Source organism: Apiospora hydei (genome assembly GCF_038363865.1).
Source record: "Apiospora hydei strain CBS 114990 chromosome Unknown utg000005l_segment0_segment0, whole genome shotgun sequence".
Classification (NCBI taxonomy): Eukaryota; Fungi; Ascomycota; class Sordariomycetes; order Amphisphaeriales; family Apiosporaceae; genus Apiospora; species Apiospora hydei.
This window is the reverse complement of record NW_027117364.1, coordinates 1,033,248-1,049,280: the sequence shown is the minus strand read 5'-3', so window position 1 is coordinate 1,049,280 and position 16,033 is coordinate 1,033,248. Positions and strand designations below refer to the sequence as shown.

Genomic DNA, 16,033 nt, shown 5'->3' with positions numbered 1-16,033 from the left:
AGCAATGAGTGCGCCTGTAGATTGATCCTCTCCAATCCAACGAGGCCCAGCTGCTAGGAACACGCCCATAGGCCCAGCTTAGACCTATGCTGAATTCGATCCACCATGCTCCAATGCCCTTGACTCCATTTTCTCTACTGTTCGACGTTCCTCGTCACTGTTACATATATATAAATACACTGGACTACTGTGTAGCATTACTGGAGGTAAATGCGACCGAACTCGTCCATCACGGGCGTCTTACCCGCGGGTATATTGAGCCTGTCATGAAAACATCGTCAGCCATTCCTGCTCTGCTGTCCTGCCAAGGTTCACAAGTCACAAATAACGTGCAATTGGAGCTTACCCATGACGGCCATCGTTCTTCAGATCAAAGCCCCCTTGGCTGGCCCATATGGTCTCCATGTTGATACGATGCCGGCTCTTGGGCTGACCTTGGGCTATCCTCAGCTTCTCAAAGAAGACATATGCCGCGTAGAAGAGGGACGACGAACAGCCGGCCCTCGGGCCCTCCTTGGCCTTGAAGTCATTGAGCTGCTTGGACTGCAGCCCGGTGAACTTGGTGCCGCGGAGGTGCACGTAGAGGTCGCGGCAGAACTGGGCCGCCGTCAAGCCCGGCGTGTTCTTCATGTGCTCGTTGATCTTGAGGCGGACCTCGTTGCAGGTGTCGAAGACGGGCACGAGCCCATCGTCCCCGACCTCCAGATGGATGCGGCTCAGATCAGGCCCGTCTGTAAGCGGCGGGCCGCCCGTACTACTACCACTACCGCCCTGGGGCGTGCTCCGGCCAGGCGGGCTGATGCCGGCATGGACAATGGTGTCGGCCGTCTTCTGCTTTTTCGCGAAGACTTCGTCCCCAGAACCTGCTGATGAACGTTTGTGGCCAGATGACGAAGCAGCCGGGCTGGATGCAGAAGAGGCCCTGTGGGTAGAGGCTGAAGACCTTGGGGCTGGCGAGGGGCGTTTCAGGTGGTGGTGAGTGCCCTCCTTGAGCGCCCACTGCTGCAGATTGGATGGCTGTTAGGTCAACACGTTTTTTTGCCTTGTTAACGTCACCGACCTCATTTTGAGTGTGGTCACGTTCATGGGTTGGTACGCACCGTCGTGGTAGACGAAGAAGAGCCGTGTGGGGCAGTTTCATGGCGAGTCGGGCTTTCGTCGCTGCCGGTGGCTCCCATATAGACGCCATTGACGAAGATGTTGATCGGATTGCAGCTACTGATGCGCACCTTGCCGAGGGTCGGCGCGTTCACCACGGTGGTGTGTAGCGACATTGCGACGGCGGCTTCTTCCCCTGTCTTTATCCAACGCGCTGCGGCTGGCGGCTGGGGTGGGTTTAATGAGACTGACTGGCTGACTAGTAATTGATATGCTAGATTCGCGGGGCAGGATACGCGCTGGCACGTGCAGGGAGAATGTCCATGGTCAAGCGGCTGTTTCAATCTGCCTGCCGCCGTGTTTTGCAGGAACGGGCGATGTCCAGTCCACCGGCGCGCGCTGAGGCTGCTCGAGCGCGCAACTGTGTCGCGTTCGTGGGTTTAGGAGGCAATGGACTGGATGGAGTTGGAGATGGGTGCTTGCTTGCCGAATGGAGGCGAAATCGGTTGAGACGCTGACTAAAGGGCTGGGAGGGAACGATCAAACTAGGCCGGGCAATGCAGGGCGAGGGAAACGTTAAATAAAGAAGCATAAAGAAGACACTTGCTCATTTAGCTGCGATTAAATTGGAAGGCCATTGGCCGAAAGTACCTATTGGAATCTGCTTGAGAATAATGCAACTACAGCAGGTAATAATCATAATAGTAGGCAGGTTATGGGCCTTTTTTGCGGAGCTAACTTCAAAATGACTAGTTAGGCAAGTTCGATTCCCATCCATGCTGGCTGGCTAGTCGGGCCCCGAGACACCAACATCGCCAACCAACCACGTCTCAACGTCTGTCTGTCTATCTGCCTGCCTGCATGCCTGCCTACCTCCAAGACGTACAAAAGCAACACGAGCACGCACTTAGGCTGCTATTTTAAATTAGTATCCCCTCATCGCTTAAGAATAGGCTTTTCTTGTTTTCAATGAATACAGCATACATGAACCCATCCGAACCCAAACACTCCACGGGAAAGCATCCCCGAGATATGTATGCTAGCCCCCTGCGTCCTTTACCACCTTCTTTGCCAAAGCATCGACTCTTGGTTAAAAGTGTAGCGAGGCTCCAGGCCCACTACTCGCATCCTACGAGTCTCATTATGAATCAATGACGGGTGATTCACTCTGTCGACCAGAATGAAAACAGGCTGCAGCTGCGGCATTCCGGCAAGTACTCTCTTCATCCAAGCATCGTTGCGGTCGACATCGCTGTGCTTTCTGACAAGCCGGATCCCGGGTACGTCACCTTTCTCGGCGCTGTAGGCTTCCCGGAGCCATTGAATCTCACAATGGTGGTCCAGTCCTCCGTATAGTCATCCCACGCTTGGTTTAGTCCCTGCGCGAATGACGCGGCCTTCTCGTCTTCCACAAGCCAAGCGACGAGTTGGTATATGTCGTTCTTGGTCTTGTTGTTGAAGTTGACCAGACGCCAGCCATCTACCCCGAAGATCTTCCTATGCCATGATGGAGACCAATACCGGGTCGTTTCCGAGAAGATAATCCCTCTTTCTCCCATCCCAACAAGAATCTCTTCCAGCAAGGGCAGCTTAAGTGCTTGCTTCATAAAGGCATACACGTTGCGCTGCTCCAGTGTGATTGTTCTCACCATATTGAACAAGTTCTTGTCGAAAACAGGATGTCCATCGAATCTGCCAAAGGTTGTAGTTGCTGTATAATACAGCACATCAAAGGCCGGGTTGATCCACATGCTGTTGGGAATCTTCTTCCACTTGTCATAGTAGCATGGGGTTCCATGCTCCATCATGATATCCCGCGACTCTCGACACACCTGCAGGAGTGCAGGGAGGCGGGGAATGAGGATGTAGCCGATGGGACGAGTGAGTATGAACTGTTGCGGCATTGCTGCGAACCACTGAGGGCTGTTAGCATTTAGATGTTTTGATTCGAAATCATACTTGTTTGGTATGGGGCTCCAGGTGATCATATCAGGTCCACTCACGATGTCTCGACGAATTTCAGGGGGCAACTGGGTGAATTTCGGAAAGGACTGCAGTTCCCGCCACATGTCGGAATAGTTGTCGAGGGCGCCCATTGTATATCTGACGGGGAGACAGCGCGACTACTTGTGATGTGATGGATGGGTGTTGTCTCAGGATCGATTCGAATTGAAAAAGATACAACAGATGTGCTATGGGGTAGATGGACGACAGTGCTGGTGTTGATGTTCGACTTGTTACCCGGCGGGCAGGCGGGTATGTGGAAGGCTTGCATGTATGAAATAAGCAGCACCTTGGACATGTACCGTACCTACTACTAATGTAGAAGCTTAGTTTTAGATTCCGATTTACCCGCAAGACTTTCTTACCCCTAATGACAGTAGTGGAGGTAATGGTATTCCGCGAAACGATGTCTGTATTGGAGCCTTAACAACTATTAATACTCCAGTAGCGGGTGTGTGTGTGTGTTTGTTTTCACGTGCCAACTAGTTAACAAATAAGATGGATTTCGTCCATAGAGTATAACTATTGTTTGTATGGTAAGCACCAGCAGGGTGCTACTTAGCAAACAGAACGAATCAGTTCGGTGCACACTAAACAGAGTGTTACACTAGGCGCATACAGGGGTTGGTTTGGCTGGCAGATGAAAATCCAGCTATTATGGGATACTGTATGCTGGTTATCCAATATAGTATACAAACAACTTGATAGCACTACATGTGAGGCGATTCTATGACCGGTCCAGACGACATATTTAAATACTTCCTCCCCCTCCTATTGTCCGGCTGCCTGCCTGGGTGCCATCAGATGAATAAAACTGCGTAATCTTAAACCTAGTGATGAGGGAAACCGAGCAAGTGCTTTCTAAACATCTGCTACTACAGGAAGACCCCCATGTTCCGGATGGTTGGAAACCACCCCCAACTCTGTCCTTAAATAGCCCGAGTTTATGATTGTTGTTGCGCCAGGCTTCGAGGGGGTCTCCCGGCTTCGCCTTCTTTGGGACTCTGCACCAGCGACTGCCACTCTAAAGCTCTTGTTGAAAGGCAGGAGGCAGGTTGCTCGCCGTTACTTCTAGTCCGAGGCTCAGGTAAATGTATACGTGGAGGCCCAGGTCCTGGAGGGTTTGTAAGAAGTAGTCTTGCTATTTCATCCAACCCAATCAGCTGACACAAACGGTGGGGTAATAGTAGGATATCTCAACATGATTCAGTGGGATACCCACATCAAACCGCGTTTGGGACAACGTCTATATTAGGGAAACCATCCCTCCGCAGCCATGATCATACTAGATGCGCCAGAAGCTAATGTTAGGTACACTTCGGAAATACCCGACATTGTATCATGAGCTATACCATAGAATAATAACAAGTGCGTAACCTGGTGTCCAGATTTAGAACAAGCAACCCTATTTAGGGCGTTGGATCTTGCTCTTCCCCCACATCTGTTTCTTGCTCACCTTCTGCCAGAGCTTGAACTCGTCATTAAAGACGAATTCCGGTTCGTACGCTGTACGGGCTGTGGTCTTTTTCTGATCATCATGGGTCGTTGGAGACGCAAGGATATAAACGGCTGATACCTTGGGCATTCTCTCTAGAGCCTTCTTGATCCAAGGGTTCTCGCGGTTGGTCAGCTTGCCACCCTGGACCCGGGGCTTCACCGGACGAAGCGTTTCCCAGACAGGCTCCTCCTCTTCTTCTTCATCTCCTAATATTGGCGAGTCGACCCTGGTTCTTTCCGGAGTCCATCTCAGGCTGTGCTGACGCGTGAGCCAGATCTTCTCACATCCCAATAGTACTTCTGACTGGAACCACTCCTTCTTGGAGACTTTGCTGATGCTGTGGTCAAGGTATGTGTGACGCACTTTATTCAGTTCATTTGCCGCTTGATTGTCATGGTAGCTGTCTTGGGCGAACAGCTTTGCAACGAGTCGGTTCACCTCCTCTTCGTCATCGATTGGCACGATCCTGTGTGACGACGTTCCGAGATCCAGCGTGCATGGGCTTGGGCAGGGACCAACAATATCGATACCGAGTGACAGGAAGAGATGCTTGATGTTGGGTAGCTCCAGTGCCTTCTCGATCTGCTGCGTTTGTGTGCTGGATAGGACGTCGCGGCACTCGAGGCGGAGAGCAACCGTTTCGACAGTGTCCCAAACCGAGGTCGCACACATCCGGTTTTTGTATTCGGCGTACCCGAGAGCCACGAATGGAGGCAGAACGAGGAGATCCAAGCTGGGCTGGAACCAGCAACTGTTGTATGTCTTGGTCTCATTATTGAAGGCGTGTGGCTGGCCGGCTCTCAGCGCGACAGCGCGTGACTCTCGGCAGACACTCGCAAGAACAGGTGGCGGGGGCGAGAAGACCTTCTCCGTTCGGCCTATGGTGGGAGAATGGATTTTGACATGGTTGACCTCGAGGGCGAGATGGAATATGTTCTGGCGAATCTCCGGGGGCAGCTTTGGGAAGGAATGAAAGGTGCGCTCGGCCATCTTGGCTACTGTTTGCTGCGGGTGATATCTGGCGGAATAGGTAATGTAATAGGTCGACAAGACATGGAGGTGAGGTTCAAGACCCGGTCAACCTGCAATGCATAGTTTGGTCCCTGCTGAGTGATTGGTGATTGTTCCAGAAACATCCCAGGCATCAGTCAGTGCGGATGCTGGAGCTGATGTTTGCAATGGCATGAGCTCGCAGGTGTGACTTCCCCAAGGCAGTGGATTAATTGATTAGCCCATTATGCAACTGCCCCAACACAATCCTTGTGGACTGCCAAAAAGCGTCCATTGAACACTGGAACCCAGGATAGCGGGCAACGGCATACATCTGTAAGTACATGTAGTTTGGCTGATACTAGGATGAATGAAGCTGGGCAACAGTGGGATCACCGCCCGGCAATGGGGATATGTGGCATTGGGATTGATGGTTACAAACCCGCCTAGTCTTGTGAGGAGCCAAAGCGGGTTTTACCGATCAGGCCGCCGTACAATCTAGAAGCACGTAGCTCTTTGTTGGGAGCCCGATAAGCCCGCTGCGCAACCGTTCATAGAAGCTGTCTCAAGGAGGAGCCTCAGTCTGGGAGGACAGCGTTGGGAAGATGTGAATAATTCGTTGTCTAGCCCATCCTCTGCACATGTAAGTGAATGGACTGGTGTTCATCTTCTCTACCATACTGACCAAGTCATGCTCCCTTCCCTATCTGATGTGCTTTAACTGAGATTAGTCAGCGGGCTTGACTGGTTATTCCTATTATCAAGTCCATACATCGTGTCACGACCTCCCTTGATCTCTAAGCGGGGGCATGGTAAGAAGTCAGCGCCCCAGATTGGCCCAGCGGAGCTTGTGATATGAACGAGGAGAAGCAGCATTCACGCTGTGCTATTTTCCTTGGCCCAATGCCATCTGGGAATCAACATCTCATGGTCTTGATAACAAAGACTGAGCAGCCTGTTTACCAGAGGTTGATGGCTGCACAACGCCTATCATCGTAATTTTATTCGCCATTAAAAAGACTTGTACTGAGTAGAATGCGTACAGCATTTTCTCCCTTCGTCAATAAAAGCACAGAGTCATAAATAATATCTGCTATTACCTATGATGTTGGCGGAAGTACCAGCATGGTGTATAAACAGCTGGGAACAACCAGAAGCACCAGATACTGTCTATGTATTGTTAATACTGGCTAAACAACCACCAACTAGGATGTACGGTAGGAAAAGTAGAGACAAGTATCATTTGCTGACCCAGTTTGGTTAGATCAGTCAGAGCCAATGCTCTCTGATAATACAGGCCTTGGCATGTTGGTAAACACCAACAAGTGTCGTACTAACATACCTGATAACGGGAGACTTGCATACTCTGCTTTGCAATTCGTGACAGAATCCCTGCTTCTCGTGCGTGTGCTTTCTGATTTACTTCACTTACATTGAAGATTCCTGCTTCATTAAAGTAGTCATTTACATACTGACCAGGCGCCCCCAGTACCCAGCATTACTTTACTGGCATCTTTACGGATAATATAATACGTATATCAAGATGGACATGTCCAGCATATGCTAGGGGGCCTCACAAAGCTGTTGATCAGAGTCAAATTCCTCTCGTAATTATTTCATTGCATTACTGAGATTTTCTACCATATCTAAAGTGAGCAATCGCGCGTTTTCTCGCATGTCTTGGTAGTGATGCCCTTTTCTCCTCCTCTCCGATCTCAAATGAATTCCACGTGTCCAAAGAAGGGCGTCATGTGGAAGCTCGCCTTATTCGGTGAGCTCCATGCACCCAGTGTCTGGTTGGGGAACGTGGCCGGGGCCACGACGGTGCGGAAGAAGTTCATGCGCCATGTGGTGCCCTTGGCGGTGCCGCTGTCGACGTTGAAGAGGCCGAGCGGGATGGAGACGGACGAGCCCCAGAGCTGCTGGTCCCGGTCGAGCATTGTGGCGGCGGTGAAGCCGGCCTCGAGCGTGTTGTTGATGTAGAAGGTCTCAAAGGGGGCGCCGTCAGCGCGCACCTTGGTCGGGTTGTAGATGAATGCCTGGAAGGTGACGTTGTTGGGGTTGACCTCAAACTCCAGGTAGGTCTGGGGGTCCTTGTCGCCCAGAGCGATGAAGGTCTCCATGACCTCGTACTCCCAAATGGCATCGTTGGTGCCCTGGGACGCATTGTAGTAGAAGTTGGTCTCGTTGTGTGCGCTGAAGGCCAGGTTGATGCTGTCGGGGCCATAGCAGAGCGCGACCTCGGTGGGCGGGAAGTCCTTCTGGTCCGGGACGGTCTTGTTGAACGAAGCCACGCCGAGATGGGGGCAGGCAGGGACTTGAAGGCTGGGCGGAGTGGAATACGCGGCCAAGGCTTGGCTGGCCAGGAAAGTGGCCGCCATTGCGACGGACGAGACGCAGAGACGCAGAGACATCATGATGGCGACGAGTGCTTGCTGAGGGTTTCTGGTACAAGCTGGAATGGAGGTTTGATGGCGGAAGCAAGAGGTTTGCGTGTAGGCCTAGGGTGGTGTGAACTGATGAAGGAGTTTTAGTGGTGTGGACCGAGGAGGGTGTTCTGGTGGTATGAACTGATGCTGATGATGGGAGGTATTCTGGGTAAGCAGAGCTAGTTGGTTGATTGCATGGGCGTGTGTTTAAATAGAGAAGGGATTAATGCTGATGCGGGGCCTGTGTGCCTTGTATTCAATTGCTTATTCTATTCACTTTTGTTTGGCACGCATATTGAATGCGCCGCCGCTGCTTACGGATGGGATGGTTGCTAGCGAATCAGTGGAGGGCCTATCATGTTGCGGGATTTGCTGTCACCGCCGCACCCTCTGACGGCTATAATGAATTGTTCCGTATCTTCACCCATGTTATGATGATGACTGGAAGTGCAGATACGACAGCTGTCTGTGTAGGCGTGCTTGTACATAAATGTGCCTTGCAGATGTTAGTGATAGGCTGTACCGGGGAATGTCAGGGGTAGCAATGTATGCCAAGACGGGCCATGATCCCCTGTCGTACACCGTGATTCGTCAAGAAAATCGCCTTGCTCAAAGCGGTAGGTGAATTAATCCTTCGGTTCCGAGCAATGTTACCTTGTCAATCACAGGCCCGGTCAGGCAGGCCTACTTCCATGTGTACTTAGGAATGCACCACCACCGACATGGCTATCTACTACATGCACACTTCACTGTGAGGACAAGGCGGACCATACCATATACTAGGGTGATATGAATGTACCAGACCAGATTATGTTACACAATATTACTTTGCAATCACTATCATGATACGAAATGTCAATAACAACGGAGCTGTATCCATGTTTTTTCTTATCATGTTGCTCAGCATTTTCTCTACTTGAACCGTCACCCAGAAGGTGCTTGAATCAGAAAAATGAATTCAAACAAACTAACATAATATGCATGATGAGGTTTTGTGCTTGAGCCGACAGAGGCTGCTCGAAACATTTCTTTTACATCCTGCAGAACACCAATAATCTACCAGTATCCACGACAAAGCCAGAGAACCAAGGACGACACGTGCTTCTAGACATGTGAATTACAGACGACCGAACAGGAAATGCATAGAAGAAAGAGTCATGGATCCCCTAAACGAGATAGAGTCCATCTACAACTGGTGAGCACTCGAGTTGAAGCCCTCCCCAGAGCCTATACATATTCCCCAAGCCCCCTTGCATCGTATACTTACACAGGCCTACGCCCTACCAACAGCATGGAATTGGCCCGATTTGCATGCAAAGAGATCAAGAGACCATTAACAAAGCAATACCCAACCCAACAGGAGCCACCATGGCCACCACGACCACCATGGGTATCACGCGGGCGCGGCATGGGCCGTTGTTGGACGAGCAAGGACTTTGAGCAGGAGGAACGCACCTTCCGAGCACGCAATCGAGACCTGCCGCCTTATGTCGTGATGCGAGATGCAAGGGGAGACATTGTGCCGGACGGGACAAGGCTGATTCGGGATGGGCTGCAGGAGGCTATGTTGGAAACGCTTTGTGATACTGAGACTGGTGTAATGTCAGGCTCATGGGACTCGGTGGTTGCATCCACCAGCAGATAAGCGAGGATCATATCTGTATTGCCTTACTACCCACCGAGTTACTAAAGAAAATACGACAGAGGAGCAGTCTCTCGAAGTGTCTTTTGTTCACATATCCACCACGATCGGCAGAAACAGTCAAAATATGGGGGTCTTATCTTGGTAGTGGTATTGCCCAGAGATTTACATTGAATTCTCTGCCTCTATGATAATAACACACGTATTTCTCCCGTGGTTCTAGGGAACAGATCCCGGAAACTTGGCGCTTCCTGGGCTTCGCCATCCTGCTTCTTGGGGTTCGATTCTTGTTCTGCCATATCATCCGCGAGGATGAGCAGCTCCTCCACATGCTCGAAGTCGACGCAAAACTTCTCTGCAGCGTCTTCTGTCACGTCACGCGCCAACTTGGAATCCTGCAGGTGTCGTAGGTTCTCCATGGCATCCATGAGCGCCGACGGCAAGAAGTCGTCCAAGTTTTGGCTGGCAGCCGTCAGAGCCTCGGGCCTCAACTCCTCGAGAGCCCGCATCTTCGGGACAGCCGCTTCGGCAATCGGCAATGGCTCTAGCGCGCCAAACAGCCTGTCAAGACCCGACTCTGTTCGGAGGTACGAATATTGCCTGCTTCGAAGGCCCTCGGCGTGCTGGTCGATAATATTCTGGAGCTGCTCGATCCTGCGAGAAGTAAAGTCAAACGGTAGGAGAGAGCCCTTCGCTGCCGTCAAGCAATTGATAAGAAACACGGAACTGGAAGGGGCCGGTATATTTTTGGCCATATTTTCGCAGCCAGATAGGAAAGGATCGAACGACTCGGCCAGGATAGGCTCAAAATCCGCTTCCCGGTCGCCCGATGATGATAGCGACGTCTCGTAGGTTTTCATGATTGATGTCAGTTGTTTCAACGAGTCCTGCAAGAAGTCCGGTGGGCCCAAATCGGACGGGGTATGCTGGAATTCGCCCTGCAATGTAGCGATGTGGTCCCGCATCAAGGAGCGGAATTGTCGGAGCGCTTCGGCCTCGAGATTTGTCATTGATTCCAGAAGCACAGACTGGGCTCCCAGGAGCTTCGAGAACGTCACCCGGTAGAAGTTCAGCAGGTTTGCCATCTTGTAGGCAAGGATAGTGTCCTCGTTTGTTTGGATCACTTGTTCGACTCGCTGCCGTAGGATACGTGCTGCGCCTGCGACGTCCCGGTCTACCAGCTCGTTGAGTGCCTTGACCGGGTCGAAACCGGGTGCGTCACCATCTGTTTCGTCTGACATAAGCCGCCATAGTTCATTCTCACGTCCTTCTTCGATGCCCTTGACGATGTCGCCTCCTTCCGACACGAACAAGACCTCGAGCGCTTCACGTTCGCTAACAGCAGCCGAGTGTTGCCATGCGAGCATGTCACCAACATAGCGCAGAGGGTCATGGGCGACAAGCTCGATCGGCTTGACCGAGTGGTCTTCTCGACCCGCTGTCGATGTGCCCGTTAGTGCCAGATAGAAGGCATCCGACAGGATCTGCTCTCGAGCTTCCGCGAAGAAATCCAGGCAATTTTGGAAGAGGGAAGGCCGTTCAGCGAGGACTCGGAGTGCGCGTCGCACGGATGAGTTGATCTGGGGGTTTTCCAGGTTGAGAGTCTTGAACTCCTTTTGGATCCAGCGATACAGCTTCTGGAATGCTTGGTTCAGGTTCTTGGTCGTCCGTTCCATAACGTCGAGCCCCAAGGTCTGGTTTTCGAAGCCCAGAAGGACTTCACAGTCGTTGAGGATCTTCTTGGCTTTTGCTAAGGCGCGGAAGAAGCGGTCATCGACAGGCTCCGAGCTGAGTGTCAGAGCGGCGACCTCGTCCTCGGCAAGAACAAAGTGCTCCTGGAATGCCTTGAGAAGCTGCTGCCTGGTCTCGACATCTCGCCTCTGGTTCATCAAGGAAGACGCTTCGTCAAGCGTGGTGGAAGTAGCCGAGTGGGCAGCAGTGACGTGGCCCTTCATTTCCCGGTATTTCTTGTTGAGCTTGTCGATGGTATGACCAATCCGACGCAGCTGCTCCGCTACGCGCCCGAACTCGGTAATGATTTCACCATTGCTCTCAATGACTTCCTTTTGGACATCCAGTCGGAGCTGGCGGCGGGTCTCGGCCGCATTGCCGATGCCGCGCTGGTCCAGAAGGCTGAGGGCATCGCGGAACTCGGCGTCCGCATAGGAGGTGGACAGGACCGTGGTGACTTTGGAAGTGAGCGGATTGCTGGACCTCGGGGCCAGTCCGGGGGTGGGCGGCGTTCCAGGAGACACGGCTCCGGAACCTAAACCGTCTCTTGGGGGAAGTTGCAGACTGGCTGCGCCGTTGGATGCCATGCTAGGAAAAGAGTCGTAGCTGCAGCTATGGGAGAGCTCAAGGTTCCCTGCCAGCACCCGTCTCTAGTCCACAAGTCCAAAGGAGCTTCTGCGTCGCCCGCGCCTGAGCTGGAGTCTGTGAGATTATCCTGGATCTGGATGTAATTTGACAGCTATCACGACCAATGGAGCTTCCCGCCAACTGTCCGGACTAGACCCCTTCTGTTTTGGGGAGACGGTACTTTGGTACATGCAGGGAACCTTGCATTAGTCGAGGGGCGGAGCGCCAGCTGGTGGCATGGGATGCAATTTACGAAATCCCATACTATCGGTTCCATTTGAACCACGGCAGCATTTGCCCGTCTCGAGTCCAGCAGAGGGTATATCGGGGGGGAATAAATAAGCCCGGTAATCTATATTAAACTCGCAACACGACTGTAATTTACTCATTTCGATTGACACCACTTCCCATGAAAAGCATCTGTCCGGGCCCGAGGTTGGCTACCCGGCATGGCAGCGCAGCCCCTGGCAGCTGGCAATGACGACACCAGTGCCCAAGAGGTTAATTGACGTAAGGTTAACATGAAGTACCCAAGGCACAGCACGCGGTGCGCGGTTGCCTCTGGTAATCGGCCGTTAGCGGCGTCCAGGTGATCATCCATCACCGATAAGGCGGAACGCAGCAGCTGATTGCTCCTCAAGACAACAACCCGTGGTCCGCAAACTGTCACAACCCTTTTCTTGGAACTGTCTGTTCTTTTTCTTTTTGGGGAATCGCTCCCATCATCATTATGATATGAATCACCTTTCGAGTAAGGAAACATAGGGCGAAAGAAGCTGGAGAGGCCTTGACGCACCACCCTCAACCCTTCAACTCCATGGTTCGCCGCAACCTTTCTGCTTCCTCATTCCGCCTTAAATTCCCGAGCCGGCAGTGCCATCCTGACGATTCCAACCTGCCGACGTCTTCTGAATCAGCAAATCCTGGTCGTTTTCCCATCTGCAACGCGACAAGATGGCCGGCAACCTATTCTCCCGTTTCGTCCCGGGAAAGGACGATCGAGCCTACTACGACCAACTTCCAGATGACCACGATGTCGACATCGAGAACCGCGCCGGTCTTGCTCTCGACGAAGAAAACCTTACCCACGACTTCCACGACGACGATCTCCATAATGTCAGAGGCCTTGGTTTAGAGGACAGCAGGATCTCCAGCGGCAGCGTTATACCGCCTGCTCGCGACGCTCGCAGCGCACCGGGCAGGCGACACAGGCATGACGCAGGGACAAGGTGGCTATCCGTAGACGACGATGGAGACAACGAAGTGCCCGCATCACTGTTGGTAGAACACAACTCAGCTCCAGCCACGGGCAGTAATCCCCGAAGGACGGGTGCTCAGCCATCCAGACATGCGGCTGCTCCAGGCCCTTCTAGTCGGCGGAGTCAGGCGCAGTGGGAAACTGCTCAAATCCAACAGCCGCTACATCCTGACGACGACTATGGGCACCCACTACGCGGCCTGCAGCCCAATGGCATCCCCGCCAGACGGGGTGGGCTGGATGTCAATCCTCGAGATAAAGCTATGTACAGATGGGCTAATGTCCAAAATCTTGACATCTTCATCGGCGAGGTCTACAACTATTATCTGGGCGCTGGGCTGTGGTGCATTCTGTTGGATCGCGTCCTGCATCTGCTGTAAGTTCCGCATCTCCGTGTAGTCATGCCGATGGGCTTTATTGACCAAGACTACAGCAAGGTCGTGTTCATCGCTATTCTCTTGACGCTCCTCAGCCAGTGTATCGACTTTTCGAAGATCCGCGACAGCAAGAGTCTATCGCAAGTTATGATCCCCAAATGCACCAAGAACATGTGGGGTATCTGGAACCTGGGTTTGTGGTTGTGCAGTTTCTACGTGGTGTGGCAGACGATCCAGTTCGCTCTCGACATACCCCGCCTCATGCACATCCGGGACTTCTACACGTACCTACTGGAGATCCCGGAAGAAGACATGCAGACCGTGTCATGGCAGGACATCGTGTCGAGAATAACAGGTCTCCGGGACCAGAACGTAAAGACGGCAAGCAACATCACGCCCTCTCAACGACGCTACCTGTCTAAGCAGCTTGGTCGCCACATGGTTAGCCAATCGAAGGAGCGACTCGATGCCATGGACATCGCCAACCGATTGATGAGACGCGAGAACTATATCATAGCATTATTCAATAAGGACGTGCTGGACTTCACGGTTCCCATCCCATTCTTGCGCAACCGTCACTTCTTCTCTCAGACCCTTCTATGGACGTTGCATTTCAGCATTCTTGGCTTAGTGTTTGACGAGTCCAACCAAGTTCGCCCGCAGATATTGAAATCCGATCACCGCGGACAGCTGAGTCGAGACTTGAGGGTCCGGTTTGCCTTTGCGGCGACAATGAACCTGATATTCTCCCCGTTTGTCGCCATGTTCTTGCTCATCGACTTCATTTTTACATACTACAATGTTGGTTTCCCTGCACCCTACTGCTGCTCAGCGCGGCACTGCTGACTATTTTACAGGAATTCAAGACGAATGCCTCTTTCTTCGGCGTACGACAGTACACCCCCTAGCGGAGTGGAAGTTCAGAGAATTCAACGAACTGCCTCACCACTTCAAGGAGCGCACGAACTTATCCTACCCCTTTGCAAAACATTACATGGACCAATTCCCCAAGAAGAAGACGGAGTCTGCTGCAAAGGCAGTTCGATTCTTCGCCGGCGCACTTATCGCGATTATCGCGATTGTGGGTTTCTCGGACCCCGAGATGTTCGTCGACTTCGACGTCTTCCCGGGAATGAACGCTCTCGGCTTTTTGGCCATTTGCACGACTACATGGGCAGTAGCCAACGGCATGGTATCGGAGGAGAACGATGTCTTTGACCCAGAGTATGCCATGGAGAGCGTCATCGTTCATACACGTTACGAGCCCGATCACTGGAGAGGCCGACTTCACAGCTATGATGTCAAGGCCGAGTTTGCAGAGCTCTACAAACCGAAAATTGTCATCTTCCTAGAAGGGATCCTTGGCGTGCTCCTAACCCCCTTGGTCCTCTTCTTCAGCCTACCCAAATGCTCCGACCAAATAGTCGACTTCTTCCGGGAGTTCACAATCCATGTCGACGGTCTCGGATATGTGTGCTCTTTCGCTGTATTCGATTTCCAAAAAGACCCCCGTAATACCAAGAAGCAGGGAGCTACGCCCAGCGATGCACGCGAAGACTACTACGCCACCAAACACGGGAAGATGCAAGCATCTATGATTGGGTTCCTGGACAATTATGTCTATAACCCAAGGAGTGGTTTGCCTGGTAATCACCCCATGGGACCTGCCGGCCGGCATCAATTCCATCCACCGCCTGCTTTCCCAGGACTGAACTCGCCGACTCTGGCTGCTGATATGCGAGCTTCCCGGATGGGAAGGGCTGATGCCACACGCAGTCGCGCACCTCACAATGCGCACCAAGCAGGCAAAACACCTCGTTGCGGCCCGGCGCTACCGCAACCGTCGCCAATGGCGTCCATGTTACTTGATCCGCATAACCATCCCGCTTCGTCCTTGGTGGCAACCCGGGCCCACCAACGACCACGCCAACAGCGCGCTCCCTATCTCGGCGAGGGGGCATCACGGAGGAGTCCACAGACAATGCCCGTGCAACAAGCACGCTGCAACGACACGGAACAGCATTCGGCGAAGAAGATGTGGAAGAAAGTGTGGCTCGTCTAGGTGAATCCACGTGGGAAGATTCGCCACGACGAGGGCTCAGTCGCGAAAACAGCGCAGTCGCAACTGATGGCGAGGATGGGCCGGGTGTTGTCAAGCTTTTAAAGCAATTTCAACAGACACATATGAATGCTAGGGCTGGGACAATACTGTAAACTTTCGATAACTAGAGGAATGTCATTCTCGGAGGCAACGCTTCGACAGTATGCACGGCAAAACATCAATGTGAGGGCTTGAACGTTGTACCTTAGCATGGACGAACGGACTCAGCACGTTAGATAGAGGCTGATGTGTTCGTGGCACAGCCATGATACCCTGAT

The 16,033-nt window shown here is 52.4% G+C and overlaps 6 protein-coding genes across 6 annotated transcripts; 1 reads left to right on the top strand and 5 right to left on the bottom strand.

Annotated features, from left to right (window-relative positions):
• Positions 1–342: 342 nt before the first annotated feature.
• On the bottom strand, positions 343–1,274 carry PG997_005819 (uncharacterized protein; the record flags this gene model as incomplete). Its single annotated transcript, XM_066810134.1, has 2 exons — positions 343–1,002; positions 1,101–1,274. 2 exons carry the CDS (start codon positions 1,272–1,274, stop codon positions 343–345), a joined length of 834 nt encoding a protein of 277 aa, XP_066669057.1.
• A 1,047-nt stretch (positions 1,275–2,321) lies between these two features.
• Positions 2,322–3,194, bottom strand: PG997_005818 (uncharacterized protein; the record flags this gene model as incomplete). Its single annotated transcript, XM_066810133.1, has 1 exon — positions 2,322–3,194. One exon carries the CDS (start codon positions 3,192–3,194, stop codon positions 2,322–2,324), a length of 873 nt encoding a protein of 290 aa, XP_066669056.1.
• Positions 3,195–4,507: 1,313 nt separating this feature from the next.
• PG997_005817 (uncharacterized protein) lies at positions 4,508–5,590 on the bottom strand (the record flags this gene model as incomplete). Its single annotated transcript, XM_066810132.1, has 1 exon — positions 4,508–5,590. One exon carries the CDS (start codon positions 5,588–5,590, stop codon positions 4,508–4,510), a length of 1,083 nt encoding a protein of 360 aa, XP_066669055.1.
• Positions 5,591–7,305: 1,715 nt separating this feature from the next.
• On the bottom strand, positions 7,306–7,971 carry PG997_005816 (uncharacterized protein; the record flags this gene model as incomplete). Its single annotated transcript, XM_066810131.1, has 1 exon — positions 7,306–7,971. The coding sequence occupies one exon, from the start codon at positions 7,969–7,971 to the stop codon at positions 7,306–7,308; it is 666 nt and encodes a 221-aa protein (XP_066669054.1).
• Positions 7,972–9,846: 1,875 nt separating this feature from the next.
• Positions 9,847–11,979, bottom strand: PG997_005815 (oligomeric complex COG6; the record flags this gene model as incomplete). The annotated part of the gene is made up of 1 exon (XM_066810130.1): positions 9,847–11,979. The coding sequence occupies one exon, from the start codon at positions 11,977–11,979 to the stop codon at positions 9,847–9,849; it is 2,133 nt and encodes a 710-aa protein (XP_066669053.1).
• A 994-nt stretch (positions 11,980–12,973) lies between these two features.
• Positions 12,974–15,716, top strand: PG997_005814 (uncharacterized protein; the record flags this gene model as incomplete). Its single annotated transcript, XM_066810129.1, has 3 exons — positions 12,974–13,653; positions 13,711–14,459; positions 14,512–15,716. 3 exons carry the CDS (start codon positions 12,974–12,976, stop codon positions 15,714–15,716), a joined length of 2,634 nt encoding a protein of 877 aa, XP_066669052.1.
• Between the last annotated feature and the right edge of the window lie 317 nt (positions 15,717–16,033).